The 17,213-nt window shown below is 39.3% G+C and overlaps 1 protein-coding gene across 38 annotated transcripts in view; it reads right to left on the bottom strand.

Moving 5' to 3' along the window:
- The window catches only part of NRXN3 (neurexin 3), a 1,793,247-nt gene that overhangs the window by 1,072,888 nt on the left and 703,146 nt on the right, over positions 1–17,213 (bottom strand). For 29 of the 38 annotated variants that reach the window (XM_089322450.1, XM_070065303.2, XM_089322455.1 and 26 more), the window contains one exon: positions 12,032–12,058. The exons of the other annotated variants lie outside the window; for them this stretch is intronic. In XM_089322450.1, the coding sequence (XP_089178576.1) occupies positions 12,032–12,058 (27 nt within the window). The remainder of the gene's footprint in view (positions 1–12,031; positions 12,059–17,213) is intronic. 38 annotated transcript variants of the gene reach the window in all.

Below are 17,213 nucleotides of genomic sequence, written 5' to 3'. Positions count from 1 at the left end.
ATATAGAGTGTTCAACATTAACACATACTGAATTTCTCAGCTTGAAAATCCAGTATGGTAACCAAATAAAATGGATCACAGTACATAAATACATACACAAAAGATAGAATGAAAAACAAACAAAACAAAAAACAAACCATTTGAAGTCAAAATTACAGTGTCTAAAACACTAGCTTTTAAGGAGAGTAGGGACATAGCTTGCTGGGCTCCAGGTGGGTGGCCACATGAAGTGCAAGTCTAAACAAAAAAGAAGAAAATCAGAAAAAAGACATGGCTAAGTGGATGAATATGCAGAGCCTCAAAACAATGAATTCAAAAATGAAAAAAAGAAATAAACTACTATGTGAAAATGAATGCTGAATCATCCCTGAAAAAAAAAAAAAAACCTAAAGGAGACTCATCTGTATATTAAAGATTGCTATATCTGAGGTCCAGTTTCTCCAAGAAACAAGAGAGAGAAAAAAGTAGGGTTTGGGCATGATGAAAAAGCTGCCCCATCTGTGAGCATTCCTTCTGTATTTTCCTAGGAAGCTCATTGTATAAATCCCTAAAACTGACACCAAACTACTACAATTATGTTAACCCTCAGGGAACGTTCATGGAATAAGTGAGGAAAGAACAAGAAAGCGACACGTGGTATTTACAAATACACATTCATCTTGTGTCATGAAAGTTTACTAGCCAAACCAGACATCATGAAAATCTTCATTTTGTCTGAAATCTCTTATTTTAGAGAAAATAATAACATGCATTCCTTCATGTTATTAGGAGTAAGAGAGTAAATTCCCTCTTCAATTAATTTTCCTCATTTTAGAATGACAAAAACAGTTAACATTTACTATTTCCAGGCTTGTACCTCTCACATTGATTGCTAGTATTTCTATCAATAATGAATTACGGGGGAGGAACAAATACATTACCTCGTTAACTTGCTTAATAATTCTTTATTGAGGACATGCTATATCCAATATGTCTGAGGTCATATAAATCATATAGCTTCAGATATCAATGTAAAAATTTTAGACTGTACTGGCATAAACTTTATCAATTGATCAATCAATTGATAGATAGATGAGTGTCTGGGTGCAGACATAGCAGAGCATAAAGTATACCATGCACCAACTCTACATAATATATTCTAACTGCATACACTAATTTTACAAGATTAAGTAGTTTCAACTATGGGTGATAAACAGTTCTGTCAGTTTATATACTATCTCTTCTGATAGCTCACAACAGAACATTCCTGGATTGGCAAGATATTTGTCTATTTTTAAGATAAATACATGAAATTTATTCCCTTTATATAAATTTTAAAAATTAAAATATTTTACAAAGATGTGCCAACAGAAACATTTCACCCCTTTATTTAGCAATTTTTTCTAGAACTCAGCAACTCTAGCAAGTGAGATTACGTCTACATGCCCTGTGAGAGCTTGTGCTTTTAACTGAAGGTGATTATCTCCTTCGTTGTTTCTTCCGCTTTCTCCTTTGATGAAACAAAGCAAAGTCTCCTTCCAAAATTGTTCGCTACTTAATGCCTCAAGCTCCCATCCCATCTACTCTTTAATTAGGTGCTTGATCCCAATCCTTTTATGCTTTCTAAATCCCATATGGATTACAGATGTTCAAGTAGCACCCTGGGAGAAGGCATTTAGCCCTGCAGTTAAGATGCCAGTTAAAACCACTACATTCCTTATCTGAGGACCAGAATTCTTGGCTTTGGTTCCTGGCTCCAACTTCCCACTAACATACATGCTAGGAGGCAGTGCTGACGACTCCAGTGGCTAGTACCATGTTGTAGATCTGTAATGAGTGTCTGGCTCCGGGCTTCTGTTTTGACTCAGCCCTGGCACTGAGGGATTGAACCAGTGGAAGGAGGAGCTCATGTTTCTATCCTTCCCTATTTTTTTCCATCTTCTCTCTCTCCTGCCCTCTCAAATAAACAGACGTTTAAAAATAAAAAGCACTAATCAAAGCAGACTTTTCCATACAAAAAGTTAACTGCACATAAAAAGAACAAAAACACGATACACACACACACACACACACACTAAAGCCAAGGGACAAGTTTGAAATCACAGAAAAAATGGCTTTAGATAAGAAGTTTCTTCCACTGTTAATGCATCAAAAGACAATCAGAATTGTACTGTAATTCTAACCTCTAAGAGGTCATTAATTTTCTACCTTCTGGGCATCAAGTACTGAGGACTGAGCCACTGATCCCTAACATACGAGTAACTTCAATTACCCACAGGACTCACTGTGACTCTCTCAACATATTGACTCATCATGTGGTGCTTCAGCAAACTGACTGAAACCAAATTACGACATCTAAGAAGAGGACTTTCATTCTTCCCTGTTCTCACTGTGGTCCACATGATCTGGGCTCACTTTTAAAGCTATAAACAGAAATATGTCAAGGGAACCATCAACAGACAGTCATGTTCTTCCCTAGAAATCTACACCCTTGCTGTGAAAATTTATTTCTCTGGCTCTATTCTGTATTGCCTCCTATTTAGATGAGGCAAAATCTGTATTAGAAGTTATTAAAACCCCGAATATGATGATGTCATCTAATCATATCTGAACATTTTGAAGGTAATACTTTCATTTTAGGACACTCTCAAGCTTTTATCAAGGTCTCCAAAACAAATACAGAAGAACTCACATGGGCAAATATTTCATTAGTTCTGCTTTAATATCAAGTGTTTTCTTCAAACAATGCAGTAAGGGGAAAATATCTCAACATGACCTAAACATAATCTCATCAAAATCTTATTGGTAATGTTACTGATACAGAATCCAACGTAACTCTCATGACTTTGAAAAAGGGTTTATCATTTCCAAGGGTAACCTACAAGTGCAAACAGAAATACTCATTTCAAAGGCACCTATTAAGCTACTGCTAAGCATGGGTTTAAGAATGTACAGCTCTCTGCCACGTACAGTTCTCAAAGAGCCTACTTTCAGGTAAGATGTTAGGACAACATTCCTCCTTGTCGCCACCATCATATTCAGCAGGTGCTACATGGCACATTCTGTTCTTACACAAGGGGATAGGCAATTCAATTATCTCATTTACAACAGAAAAAACTGAAAGTTGATGGAACTTGCCCAAGGACACACAGCTCACTGGTGGTAGAAACAAGGGTGGAACTCAGGCTACTTGGCCTCAGATTCCTCCTTGCCATGTATAAACACACTGAAATGCTTTTCTGCTAGGATTCCAACACAGATAAACAGTTACACAGGGGAGAACTCAAAAAAACTGCCATGACTTTTACAATAAACCTCTCGATTAAGATAAATTAGCCCATGAAACACTGCTCTAACAGATTTCCACTCAAAGATTTCCACTGTAAGTGCTACAAAGGCTTGGGGCTTTGTTTGTTTTGCTTTTGGTGTTTGCTTTTTAAGCTTTATTTATTTATAAGTCAGATTAGAGAGAGAGAGGAAGGGATGGGGAGAGAGGGAGAGAGAGAGGGATGGTGAGAAAGGAGAGAGAAAGAGAGGGAAGGAGGGAGGGAGTGGGAGGGAGGGAGAGAGAGAGAGAGAGAGAGACAGACAGACAAAGAAAGAGAAATAGTTATTCACATTCACTCCCCAGATGTCCACAAAGGCCAGGAGATGCTTCTAGATCTTACACATAAGTGGCAGTGTCCTAAATACTTGGGCCATCTTCCACTGCTTTTCCCAGGCTATGAGCAGGGAGCTGAATCAGAAGTGGAGCAGCCAGGACTTGAACTATTGCCCATATGGGATGCTGGTATTGCAGGAGGCAGCTTTACCCACTACACCACAACACTAGCCCTACTACAGAGGTTTTCAATAACAGTGGTCCCTACATATATCTGAAGAAATGAAAGGATAGAAGGAAAAACTCTATGGGTGATAATGGACTCATACTTGAATATCTGTAGCAATATTTTGAAGAGCTATTATGACAAAATTAATTAAAGTTTCATAATGTGTTTTGCAAATGTGAGGAAAAACACTCATATTGCTTGCAGTAATGTAAATGTTACAAACTTTTCGGAGTGCATTAGGGCAATGTCTATCAATATTTATAATTTACTTATCTTTGACCTAGCATTTTCACTTTTAGGGATTTACCCAAGAGTCCACCTTGTATAGGTATTCAAAGACTAATAAACAAAAATAAATATTTTCCTTCATAATAAAAAACTGATAAAAATATAAATTTATATTAGTAGGATGCTTACTGAATGTTGTATCACCATAAAATGGAATATCATGTGACCAGTGAAAACAATACTTTTATTCTATTATATAGACTAATCCCTAAGACAGTTTTAGTGGGAAAAAACAGCAAGCTGTACAAGAGTGTGCTAATATTGTGTCAAGAAGAAAAAGGAGGTGAAGGACATGATTGTAATTATATGCTCGATTCTCACAGACTATCTGGGAAAAGTACATTAAAAACTGATGATTTTGGTTGTCTCTAAGAAAGAATTTAGGGACATGAATCAGGATTAAAAGGGAGAATCTCCACTTCTTTATCTTTTGCTTTATGCATAATTTTTTTCACTACTTAGAAATTTTCATTTATATTTTTTCACTATTTACAAATAAAGTCAATGTGAATTAATATTTATTGATAGGTTTAACAGATATTTAATAAGTACTCCACTATCATACTAGATTCTGGCTAAGTTGATACAATTAACATAATTACACTTAAACTGTTACAGGTATTACAAGAAATACAAATCATTCCAAAGAGAAATAAAAGTAAACATTCTCTTCTACAATTCAGATTTTGAGAATACTTGGAGTGTCCTCATTTACTACAGTGATAGAAAATCTTAAGTGTGATGTTCATAGTTTGACAGATAACTTGGTATCCAAAGGATCTTGCTGTGTGTTTTTCCATTTTTCACTAAAATTCTAGTAAGATAAGTGGCAAAAACAAGCAAGTGGCTGACAGTGAGGGCTACTCAACTCATGGAAGGGATGCCAAAGGAGTCCTGTGACTCTGTTCCCCATCTACTTTCAGTGCTGAAGTCTTCCTTCCTGGTTGGTCTGAGACAAGTGTTTCCGAGCGAAAGGGGTGAGACTATTCAGCTCTGGGATTCTCAGGTAGACCAAGACTGAAGATAAAAATCACATATTCCATAACCACATAGAGAGAAGGGGGAAAAAGAAAAGCAGAAGTCTAATATAACAATCTGTAGGTCAAATTAGCAGAGCTAAATTAGCCAAGACCTTCCCAGATGCTACTGACTTTTCCAAGACACTGGATATGGAGTCTGATGAGAAACCAAATGCAGAGAGGCAAAGCCAAAGCCAAATATCCGGCACTATGCAAGCAGGTTTACCCAAGTAAACAGCAGTAACCTTTGGAGACATGCTTTGGCGCGTAATGTCATCACAAACTACCTGAATCTGCCTCAGACAGTATCGTGCCCCTCTCCAGTGATGTGAAGACACTAGAGCCAGTTGGAAGCTCACTAGATCACCAAAGCTGTGCTGAGAGGTATTTTTTGTGTGTGTGGCACCCTACTTCTTTTCTTCTTTGTGTCTTCTCTGTGAGAAGATAAAATGAGTCTTGTCACACATAAATTAATGAGGAGTCAAGTTCAAAGTAATTAGGGAAAGATACGGGTTGTCTACATCTACCTTAAAATGTCAGGCTTATGGAAAAACACAATTCCCTACACCATTTATACACCTTTTTTTGTAACAAAGATGAGAAAAATTGCTAAGGAATTAGCCCTTGAAACGAGATTGAAAGCGAAAGGGCAAATTGATTTTCATTAATATGAGTTGACTGTATTCCTGCTATACTCATATTTAATTAAAATGAGTTCAATATATTCACTCATACTGCACATGGTTTGAAAAAGGATAGAATGAACTAAGGACTAGGAAATCATAGGCCAAATCAGAATCAGACAATACAAAAGGCAACAACCCAGTCATTCTCCATTCTACCATTCTAGCCAACATTCATCAGAACAAGGAGAAGTTCCTACCTGTTTTAGAACTGCATGCCTCTTAGTTTACCGCCAACATCATGGAACAGGAACCATAGGGACAGGTGGTTTCCTCCAGAAATTCCCCAGAAAGCAGCCTGTTTTCTTTAGCAGTGTCACAGGTTACCCCAGAGTTCCATCCACCATTATGACTGCCAACTCTGCTGCTCTTTCCCAAATTTAAAATTCAGTTCGAAGCTGGAACATTTTTTATTAAATGTCTGTAATTACAATCCTGCCCAATGAGTCAAATCCAGCAACGATCGTAGTTTAACCAAGGACCTTGATTTGCACTCTCTTTAACAAATGTTTGGTGATAGCAGCTAGGGACTTTATGGTGTGATGCGCTTAGAGATTTTGGAAAAGCATAAGTGAGACTGGAATAAGCAAAATTAAATATATTATCAATATTATGAGAAAAGCAAAATGTTGAAAAAGAGAAACTAAGAAAGGGCGAAAGGCAGAGAGGCTGGTGAGAAACTCATTTTTGCTTCTCAGTAGGAAAACCTCCCCATGGAAGCGGGCCACGGTCAGTGACAGAAGGGCCAACCAGCAAAGCAAGAAGGAAGAATGGTTCAAGAGAACTCTACTTTTGTCTCTATCACAGCCACTTGTTTTCTCCTTATGTTGGATGTGTAATCCTTCTATTTCATATTCTTCTCTCCATTAAAAAGGGTGCCACACTATTCCTTGTCAACAGCCACTTCCCAGAACAAATTTATGGCAGATGAACAAGGAAACAATAGATGAGATCATTCGATATTTTATCTGAGTGACTTCAGTGGGCAATGATCCTAAAAAAGGAATTACTAAGAAAATTAATTAACTTATAATCAAACATGATTCAAATTTAATTCAATATTTCCTTCAGTGGAATAAAGGATCCCTATTTCTAGTCTTCTGTCAATTGTGCCCTATGACTTTTCTGAAACAATAGTGGGAGACAGGACCGTGTGCACAGAAGAAAGTCCACTCCCTCACAAAGCCAGGCTGCGAACCCAGCTGATTTCTTATTCCTACACAGTGAGTTCCTGTATTGGGTTGAGCTGTGAGTTCTGACCAAGAGTCAATGAAAAGAGGAGATCAGGAGTTCCAACGACTGCTATTTTCTTTCACCTAGTTTAGTCTTCTTATGCTTCTCCACCCAAGTACGAGTAACAGTAGAGAGACAATAGAGAAGACATGTAACAAAAATAAAAAGTCTTACTAACCCACTGTTGGTGGGAATGCAAACTGGTCAAGCCACTATGGAAGTCAGTTTGGAGATTCCTCAGAAACCTGAATATAACCCTACCATACAACCTAGCCATCCCACTCCTTGGAATTTACCCAAAGGAATTTAAATTGGCAAATAAAAGAGCTGTCTGCACCTTAATGTTTATTGCAGCTCAATTCACAATAGCTAAAACATGGAATCAACCTAAATGCCCATCAACAGAAGACTGGATAAAGAAATTATGGGACATGTAATCTATTGAATACTATACAGCAGTAAAAACAATGAAATCTGGTCATTTGCAACAAAATGGAGGACAATGGAAAACATCATGCTGAGTGAAATAAGCCAGTCCCAAAGGGACAAATATCATATGTTCTCCCTGATCGGTGACCACTAACCAAGCACCGAAAAGGAAACCTATTGAAGTGAGATGGACACTATGAAAAACAATGACTTGATCAGCCCTGTCCTGACTGTCAAGGAACAACTTAATACATTATCCCTCTTAGTATTTTTTTGTTCTACTTAATATTATTAGTTGAACTCTTTAATTAACACAATTATTCTTAGGTGTTTAAATTTAACTAAAAAGTGATCCCTGTCAAATATAAGAGTGGGAATAAGAGAGGGAGGAGATGTACAGTTGGCCACATGCTCAATCAGACTCGCCCTGAACAGTAGAGTTAGATTCCTGGGGATTCCAATTCAATCCATCAAGGTGGCATGTACCAATGCCATCTCACTAGTCAAAGTGATCAGTTTCAGTTCACAATTGACCATAATGATAGGATTAAGTGTCAAAGGGATCACTAGCATCTGCTAATACTAACTGATAGAATTAAAATGGAGCGAATGATCCAACATGGGAAGTGGGATACACAGCAGACTCATAGAATGGCAGATATCCTAAACAGCACTCTGGCCTCAGAATCAGCCCTTAAGGCATTCACATCTCGCTAAAAAGCCCATGAGAGTATTTCAGGCATGGAAAGCCAAGACACTCTGGCAAAAAAAAAAAAAAAAAAAAAAAAAAAAAAAAAAAAAAAAAAAAACCACAACACAAAACCAAACCTAAGTGAAAGATCTCTGTGAGTGAGATCCCAGTGGAAAGAAAGGGCCATGCCATCAAAGAAGGAGGTACCTTTCTCTGAATGGAAGACAGAACTTCCACTTTGACTATGACCTTATCTAAAAAGATCGGAGTTGGCGAACTCAAAAGGCTTCCATAGCCTTGGCAACTCATGACAAGAGCCTAGGGTGATTACTGATGCCATAAATAAGAGTGTCAATTGTTAAATCAACAACAGGAGTCACTGTGCACTTACTCCCCATGTAGGATCTCTGTCCTTAATGTGTTGTACTATGTGAATCAATGGTATAACTAGTAATCAAACAGTATTTTACACTTTGTGTTTCAGTGTGGGTGGAAATGGCTGAAATCTTTACTTAATATATACTAAATTGATCATCTGTATATAAAGATAATTGAAAATGAATCTTGATGCGAATGGGATGGGAGAGGGAGGGGGAGATGGGAGGGTTTATGTAGGAGGGAAGTTATGGGGGGGGCGGAAAGCCACTGTCATCCATAAGCTGTACTTTGGAAATTTATATTTATTAAATAAAAGTTAAATAAATATATAAAAATTCTTTGCATTTGTTTATAGATCAGTGCTTATTTGCACTCTTCTGCATAATATATAACTCCAGTTTAAAATTTCAGCTTTTACTTTAAGTCAATAATTAAAATCAATTCCAGGAAAATGTATCATCTTTACTTTGTGATTCCACGCAACCTTGGGTACAGTGTTTACAAAACTGAGCACTAAAGGGCTTTGGTTTTCCTGGTCATCACTGTTCAACCAGTGGGACTGAATATGTTTCTCTGATTCTCTCAACAAAATTAACTTTCTTAGCACGTTAAGTGTTTCAGTCAGAATTCAAAAATAATTTCCAAAGTCTAACCTTGCCTCTAATTGCTGAATTAGAACTTGAGATACTCTTTCTATACCGTGCTCGAAGTTCAGGAACTTATCCTTGTTGACATGTTTTCCTCCCAGTGCTGCATTCACGGTTCTGAACAGAAAATGCTCTAACAGGTTGAGAAAACCTGCTGTCATCTGTGTCACTGCCTTCCCGGCAGAGAGACTCCCAGACCTTGCTTGGAGACCACTCCAAGGCTGACCACACGGGATACACGGAGTCCATGCTGTAAGAAAGTGTGAATGGAGCAGCCACAGAAATTCTATCCTTCAGGTAAGTCCCGTGGGCAAAGAGATGCCAGACACAGCCCAGTGCCTCAGGCTTTCCACATTCATGCCTCCTTTCCATCTTAGTTCCTTCGTAAAAGCACTATCAAAGGGAAGGGAAAAGTGTCCACTAGAAATTTTGAGAAAAACAAATTTTTGGAAGTCAAATGCGAATGACTACTTATTATATGATTTCATTCATATGAAAGTGTCTCAAACTGAAAGATTTGTGGAAGCAAAACACATCCATAGTTGCCCAGGGCTAATGACAGGAGCACAGATTAACTGCAAATGGGCATAAGAGAAATTGGGGGTAAATATTCTGAAATGTGATTTTTGTGTTGTTTCGACAACTGTATGCATTTAATTCAAGTAACTGTCCTGTGAGTTTCCAGCAGGTAAATTTCATGCTATGGCAATTATGCCTAAACAAAGCTGCTTAAAAAAAAAAAAAAAAAAAAAAGACAACTCCAGAGTTTGGAAAGAAAGGCCATTTCAATTAGGCTTTTAATAATCCACATACGAAGAGAAATATCTGGCCAACTAGAAATAAAGAGAGTAAAAATTGGACATTCTCTAAAAGAACTGAACTGGGCCAGTGCTGCAGCTCAATAGGCTAATCCTCCACCTGCGGCGCCAGCACCCCGGGTTCTAGTCCCGGTCAGGGAGCCAGATTCTGTTCCGGTTGCTCCTCTTCCAGTCCAGCTCTCTGCAGTGGCCAGGGAGTGCAGTGGAGGATGGCCCAGGTCCTTGGGCCCTGCACCCGCATGGGAGACCAGGAGAGGCACCTGGCTCCTGGTTTCAGATCGGCACTGTGTGCTAGCCATGGCGGCCATTGCGGGGGTGAACCACCGGAAAAGGAAGACCTTTCTCTCTTTCTCTCTCTCTCTCTCACTGTCCACTCTGCCTGTCAAAAGAAAAAAGGAAAGAAAAAGAAAAAAAGAACTGAACTGATGCCAAAACAAGCATAATTTAATCTACCTGAGAAATGGGGTTTTTATACAGATGTAAGAATTTCTTCTTTTCTGTTAATATATATGGAATGTTTGCCAAAAATGTAAAGCTTGGTTTCCTTAGTTTGTTATTCCAAGAATATGAGGGCAGTTTGACAAGTTCATGGAAAAATGGAATAGAAAGATGAGGGTTATTTTGGTGAAAATTTTGAAATCTATGCATAATTTTTTCATAATTCACATTTTCCATGAAATTTGTGATGACCACTCATACATCTCGCATCACAAAGAAAAGGCTAAACTAGCACCTGTAAAAGTCCCAATAGGATGGAATAAACAAGTCACTGAAACATAGAAGATGAATTATTTCCTTTTCTTTCTCTGTTTCCATTTCTGCAGACAGACTAACAAGGGAAGAACCAAAAAGTGAGGAGATAATATTAAGAATTACAGGTGTTAGATGTTTAGTTAATCCAACATTCTCTTGCTGGGTACACTTGGAGACTGCGTTTTTCAGCTGCATTTCACATTAGGATGGAACAAAATACAGGCAGAAATGATGTATGGCATTTCCAGACAAGGCAATGCAACACGCTGCACAACCGTCCAGACTGTGTGTTCTCTACAGCTGGGTGTGAAGCATGCCAAGGGGGTAGACCCACCTCCTGGAAAGATCCTTGACCTCTGATTTCCTTCTTAGAAGAGCTCTGTCCTGCCCAAAAGGCATTAAACACAAAGGAAATAAACATTTCCTCTGGGGAGTCACTGAAATCATGGAATAGCTTGTTACAACAGTTAGAGTTACTTAACCTAACTAGCATATAGCACTATGGCACTCAAAGCCGATTTCTCCCTCTTTTTCTTTCATGATCCGAGCCTATTCACCTCATGTTCATCCATCCTATTTGCTTCTGTTCCTCTTCCTTCTCACCTCCAGGTAACAGTCACTGCTGAGACAAAGGAAGAAAGGCCCAAGAAGTTCTCACCTGCACCCAGTTAGGACCCATCTTCAAGAGTGGGATATTTGAGTGCAATAAACTGAACATAGTAGACGTAAATTCTTCTTTCAACAGAGATAAGAGTGCATCTCAAGCCTTTGGTTAAAAACTTGCATTACCATCAAGAACAACATTTTAACCACCTTTCCCCCTTAAAAGCCCCCTGCAGTGATTAATGCCAGGAAAGAAAAAGAGTTGGCAGCCACCTCTGGGTCCTGAACTTTGCTTCTATGATCTGAAGCTATTGGTAATGGAGAAGTGCATGTTGGTTGCTCTAACGCTTTTTTTATTCCACCCCAAGAGTTATTTCCAAAAGACAATAAATTAGCATTTCCATTCATTTCCAGGTTATCTCATGACCACATGCCCTCTCCTCCTCTGCATATACAACAAAGGCAAGGAAAGAAGAGAGGACCTGCTCCAGTTCAGAATCCACACCTAAGCCACTTAGCCCTTTTCATCACCCCAGCCCCTCATGCTGTCAGCCCCAATCTCCCCCAACTCCACTGTCAAAAAATAAAATAATTCAAATAAAAGACAGTTCATAAAACAGTAACCAAAATAAAGTCAGTTTTTTTTTTAAGAACAAAATGAAACTTGAGGGAAAACTTACTGGAGTTACAGTTTATCCTGATACAGTCTAGATGGGGAAAAATAAATGAAAGATGAAATTGCATCCTTCAAGGTAACAGCTGCAGACATCCAAAAACAATCAGTCCACCCTTCCGGGGACAGACACACGCAAGAAATGTGGCCATTTTATATAAATATACAGTATGCACAAGTTTAGGGGTGGGTGTATATGTACAGTATATTATTCAGTAAAGTTGGATACATATATATATACACACACACACATATATATATATATACACATATGTATAGAGATATATACTGGTATACATATATATCCACAATAGACACCAAGCATGTTTTCTTTTTTTCATCAAAAAACCTAATGATTTATATAAAGTACTTTAAACCTGGACTTTGAAATATTAATTTGGTTAAACTTGGAAAATGAGGCAAAAATTCCCCACCAAATGTAGGTTCAATTATATTTACCCATTAGTTTCCTTAAAATTTATCTTTAAAGCTAGCATTAATGTAATTTTCATATTCGTTTTGCAAAAATATGAAACCTGTGTGACACATTGTATCAATTTACAATTCTGCCCATCAAGTCTCTCAGTGCAGTATTTAACCCTTTCTCTTTTTCTAAACACAAACTCCCTCCACCCTCTCCTTAGGTAGGGCCCCAAATGCTACAGAAATTTGCACAGGCAGGCTTGCCATCCTCCTGAGAGGTAAGGAAAGGGTTAACACCACCTGGTCATTTCCTGTCATAAAATGGCCACTTGCAAACAGCTAACCGCACAAACACCCATCCCAGATTTTAGAGAGGAGGGGCCAGGTGTAGGGGAGAGGGATAGTCAGATATGGGGACAATTTATTGGGCTGATTGCTAGTAGGTCAAAGGCCCCCAAGCCAACCCACTCCCCATGCCCATCTCGTCTTCCGGCCTGAATACTCAGACTGAATCAAGTGCCTACAGCATTCAGGGGAAGGTGAGACAGGCACGTGTGGGAGAGGTCTTGAGCACCTTTGACCTCCTACCTATTTTACCTGGTGATTCTGCCTCTCTAGGGGAGGAGACTCTTTAATTTTGGCTTTTTTTTTTTCAATGAAAAAAGTGGAAATAAATGGGTAGTTAATGGGTACTTAATTATAAAACAGGGAGCTCTTTGTCCAGTGCTGGCAACTGGACAGAGCACTCTGTGCCAGAGATCAGAGAACCTACCAATTTTATTCATCTCTCTTTGAAAGTCAGGTGCACACACCATAAAAATCCTTGCGGATAGCAGTGGCTTCTAGTAGGGGATTGGGCAGAAATGGTCAGAGAAATATCTCCAGTTAACTGTTAACCACACTGCCTGGTTAAATCTAAGGTTGACTTGTGATGGTGGGAATTCCAACAAGAATTTGTGTGAAGTCAGGTATTAAAAGGGAGAAATCAAACAACAAAGAAAAGGAAGAAAGGCACAGGGGAGAATGCCATTCCAATTGTTCTTCTGTTTCAGTTGGTACAATGGTGTCCAGAGGGAAATCACTTTAAGGGAGCAACCAACAGGGCAGAATGAAACTACGTGGAATCTGCAGAGCGGCAATTTATAACAACACCCGATCATTCTGAGGAAGTAGGCAGGGAGCTTGGTGGTTCCCTAGAAAGACATCTCTTAAGAAAAATCTGGGTTTGGTTTCGTGCGGTTAGGTTTGTCATGTGTCGTCAACCGCAACAGAAAAGTGGGAGCAAACAGCCCTGGAGCAACCGGTACGATCACCAGACAGAGGAGGCCATGCCCCTGGCAAGGACTGGGAAGAGGAAGGGCAGGGAGGAACCAGGGGCATCTGCAACTCTTGGCACCTACCATCACCCGAGGTTGAGAACATCCCTGCCTGATCTATTGCAGGGAGAGGGGTAAGGGCACGCATCAGAGAGAAGCAGCTAGAGTGGGTGCAAAGCCACAAACTCAATGGCTTCCAGTAGAGCAACTGAGAACCATATTGTTAGTTAAAAGCATGGTCTAGGGAGAGGGTCTGGGTTGGGCTCCTTCTTCTAGGTCTTCCAAATGGGTCCAATGGAAGCCAATGGTATTTGAAGACTAATAGGAGGTCTTGAACGGCAGACAACTAAGTTGAGACATAAAGAATGATTGTGTTAATTCACTTGAGGAGTACGTAGTTTGAGGAGGAAAACCTTTCCTAGTGCCTTCTGCATACGCTCTGAGGGAGTGGTCTTGTAAGAGAGGATATACTTTTAAATAATGATCAAGTCTCGGGAATGGACTTGGGGAGGAAACTTCCTTCTAGATCTGTCTTCAGGAGAAGCAAGAATTCTCCTTCTGCCTGAAAACAATCTGCCCGACTTTTGGTATGGTGTTTGATGGGTGTGTGTGTGTGTGTGTGTGTGTGTGTGTCTGTGTGTGTGTGTGTTGTCTGCTCAATTTAGATTTTTGTTTTATTTTAGTAAATGAGGAGAATTGATTATTTTCCATATTGACGAGTTTTAGGTCAATCATGGAAGAGGTGAATATTTTTGAGTGTATATGAATTTCTAGCAAATCCAGAGAGAGAGAGAGAGAGAGAGGACCTGAGACTCCAAATGCAATTACAATTACACCAACAGTATGACGCTCTCTTGGAGCATCCATCTCTGAAGGAAGGCTCTGAAGACCCTGTTGAGAATCCTAAAGGCTTTACCAGTATTGACTGGCTTTTTCGCTATGTGGCTCAATTAAACTGGGCGCTAAGGAAAGAAGAAATCCCTTGCATGTGCATCATGAAAGCAGTGAGCAAGTCATTAAGACTGTCACATCATCGATCTCCCATATCGATCTATGGAACTAACAGATAAGCCAGGCTGATCTAAGCAGTTCAGAGACATGAGTTCTAATCTCAATTCTGCTACCTATTTTTATGAAAGCTTTGAAAAGTCATTTATCTCCACATTGCACATTTGTAAAAGTGAAGTATACATACTCTGGGTTTATCTCATGAAACTATTGTGAGATTAAATTAAGACATGGTCTTTTAAACCTTCAAATATACTAAAATAAAAAAAAATATTATTAGAGAGGCAGGCGCTGGGCCCCTACACCCACATGGGAGACCTAGAAGCAGCTCCTGGTTCCTGCCTTCAGATAGGCTCAGCTCCGGTCATTGCAACCATTTAGGGAGTGAACCAGCTGATGGAAGACCTCTCTCTCTTGTTCTGTCTCTACCTCTCTCTGTAACTTTGCCTTTCAAATAAATAAATCTTTACAAAAAAATTCATGTTTTTTAATGCCAGTGGATCAAAATATGGTTGATCAACAGCCAATTCCACAATGTTTAAAAACATGCTGTTTTTCTCATACCTGCCACAACTACTCATGGCTGCTTCCAGAAAATAAAACCCTTGGAAAACTCTAGTTTGCTTGATGCTCAGAAATTATGTTACATTGGGGAAATAGATGCTAGGTTTTTAAATTATGTGCTTATGTGTGTGATCAGTTTAAAAGAAATTGGATTATCATTTGTGCATGTGCCTGAAAAAAGATCTAACTTAAATGGAGTGTGGGTACAAAGTGATTGTTTGAAATTAGTTTTGTGGAAATTCATGTGAATGCAAACTCTCCCTGGAGATTTTTTTCTTCTATGTACAAATTTATGTACATAGAGGATAAAATACCTATGAAGGCACGTATTTTGGGGAGATGGCAAAAGGAGAACCTTTGCACAAAGCATGGATGTGAAGATTTGAAAATCTGTAAGCACAAGGAATTTCAGTTCAGTCTTCCCCGTCAGGTTTGAAAGAATGTTAAATAAATTCAAACCAGTAATTGTGATGAACCATATATCCTTAGGCACAGGGCTGTCTTGGGCAGGGCTGACTCTCTTTTACCTAAAATATTTCAAATTCAGAGAGTTAGATTAACAGGGTGACAAAAGAAGCCAAAAGGCAACAGCAAAGTTATTTTGAAAAGGACTTTGACCAGAGTTGAAAAAGAAAAAAGTAATACTTCTAAACATGATGCATGTGCCAGGTGGGGGCAGGGGAAGAGATGAGAATCTATCTAGCTCCTTCCTATTTTGCTCGTTGTCCTCAAGCCCACCTCAATTTTTCTTTCTAGGATGTGATACCTATCACAGCTGACTTTCTAGTCTTTACAAAACACTATCTAATACAGAAAAAAATAGTCTGCTTAAAGACACCCTGTGCACTCCCCCGGGTCTCATGCGACTGACTCACCCTCATCCGTGGGTCTCTCTCCTACTTTAGAATAGATGCAGAGATAGCGACTGCCATCCTCTTTGCCTGTGAGAAGATAGGGGCTGTGTTTCATTTCTGACTTGTTTTTTCATCCTTCTGCTGTTTTTCAGAAAAGCAGGCCATCAGCCACTGGTTGTTGATCTCAGGGAATATACTCTTCTACCAGTTTGTGTGGGCAGGGAGGCTGGTTCAGGGAAGGGAAGGTAGGAGGGGCGGGGTATGCCAGTCCCTGTAGGCTGCTCAGTACTCTCTGTTCTCAAGGCTGTTTGCTATGCGGGCCGCAGGCTTTGGGCCTTTGAAGGGTTGAATACCATCTTTTGATTTACCATGGTTGATGGTGGGAAGGATTGAAAACTCAAGAACACACACAAAAAAAGATTTCAGCAAAAGAGAAAAACAAAAACAAAAATAACCAAATATACACATACACAAAGAAACCCAGAGACACACTGACAACAGAAATCAAATGAAATTGCACAAGAAAAAGGACACAGTGTTGTAAAAGCTGCAAACTAGGATAAAACAAACGACAGAACTAAATAAGCCACTGCTCAAAACAGTCCTTTGTGTCCTGAGACTTTAGCATTGTAGTGCTGGCATTTTCCAAGGGTGACCAGATGATCAGACAGAAGGTAAGCCTGGTATGGACTCCAACCCCTCCTTCTCTTGTGGTTCTGCATCTGGTGCATTTGTCCATGGTGTCTTCTCCAGGCCTCTGAGAAGCCTTTCCACTAAAATCTTTACAAAGGAGCTTTGCATCCAAACACTTTCTACATGCCCAAATGAATCCATTAGCCGAGAAAGTTTGGACTCAGCTATATCACTAATCCTGTCAACACGGGACATTGACTTTCTGCTGAGTACAAACAGCAGAGATAGCAGAATTTTTTTTTCTTCCCTAAACCAGGAGGCTCCTGTTTTCCATAGACAATCAATTATAATTCCATAAAGAGGGTCAATAGCAGGAGAGAATAGGAGGTTC

The sequence above is a fragment of the Oryctolagus cuniculus genome, chromosome 20 (genome assembly GCF_051225735.1).
Source record: "Oryctolagus cuniculus isolate XC-2025 breed Fujian yellow rabbit chromosome 20, ASM5122573v1, whole genome shotgun sequence".
Taxonomy (NCBI): Eukaryota; Metazoa; Chordata; class Mammalia; order Lagomorpha; family Leporidae; genus Oryctolagus; species Oryctolagus cuniculus.
Note: the sequence above shows the minus strand (reverse complement) of the source record. Positions and strands in the feature narration are given on the sequence as shown.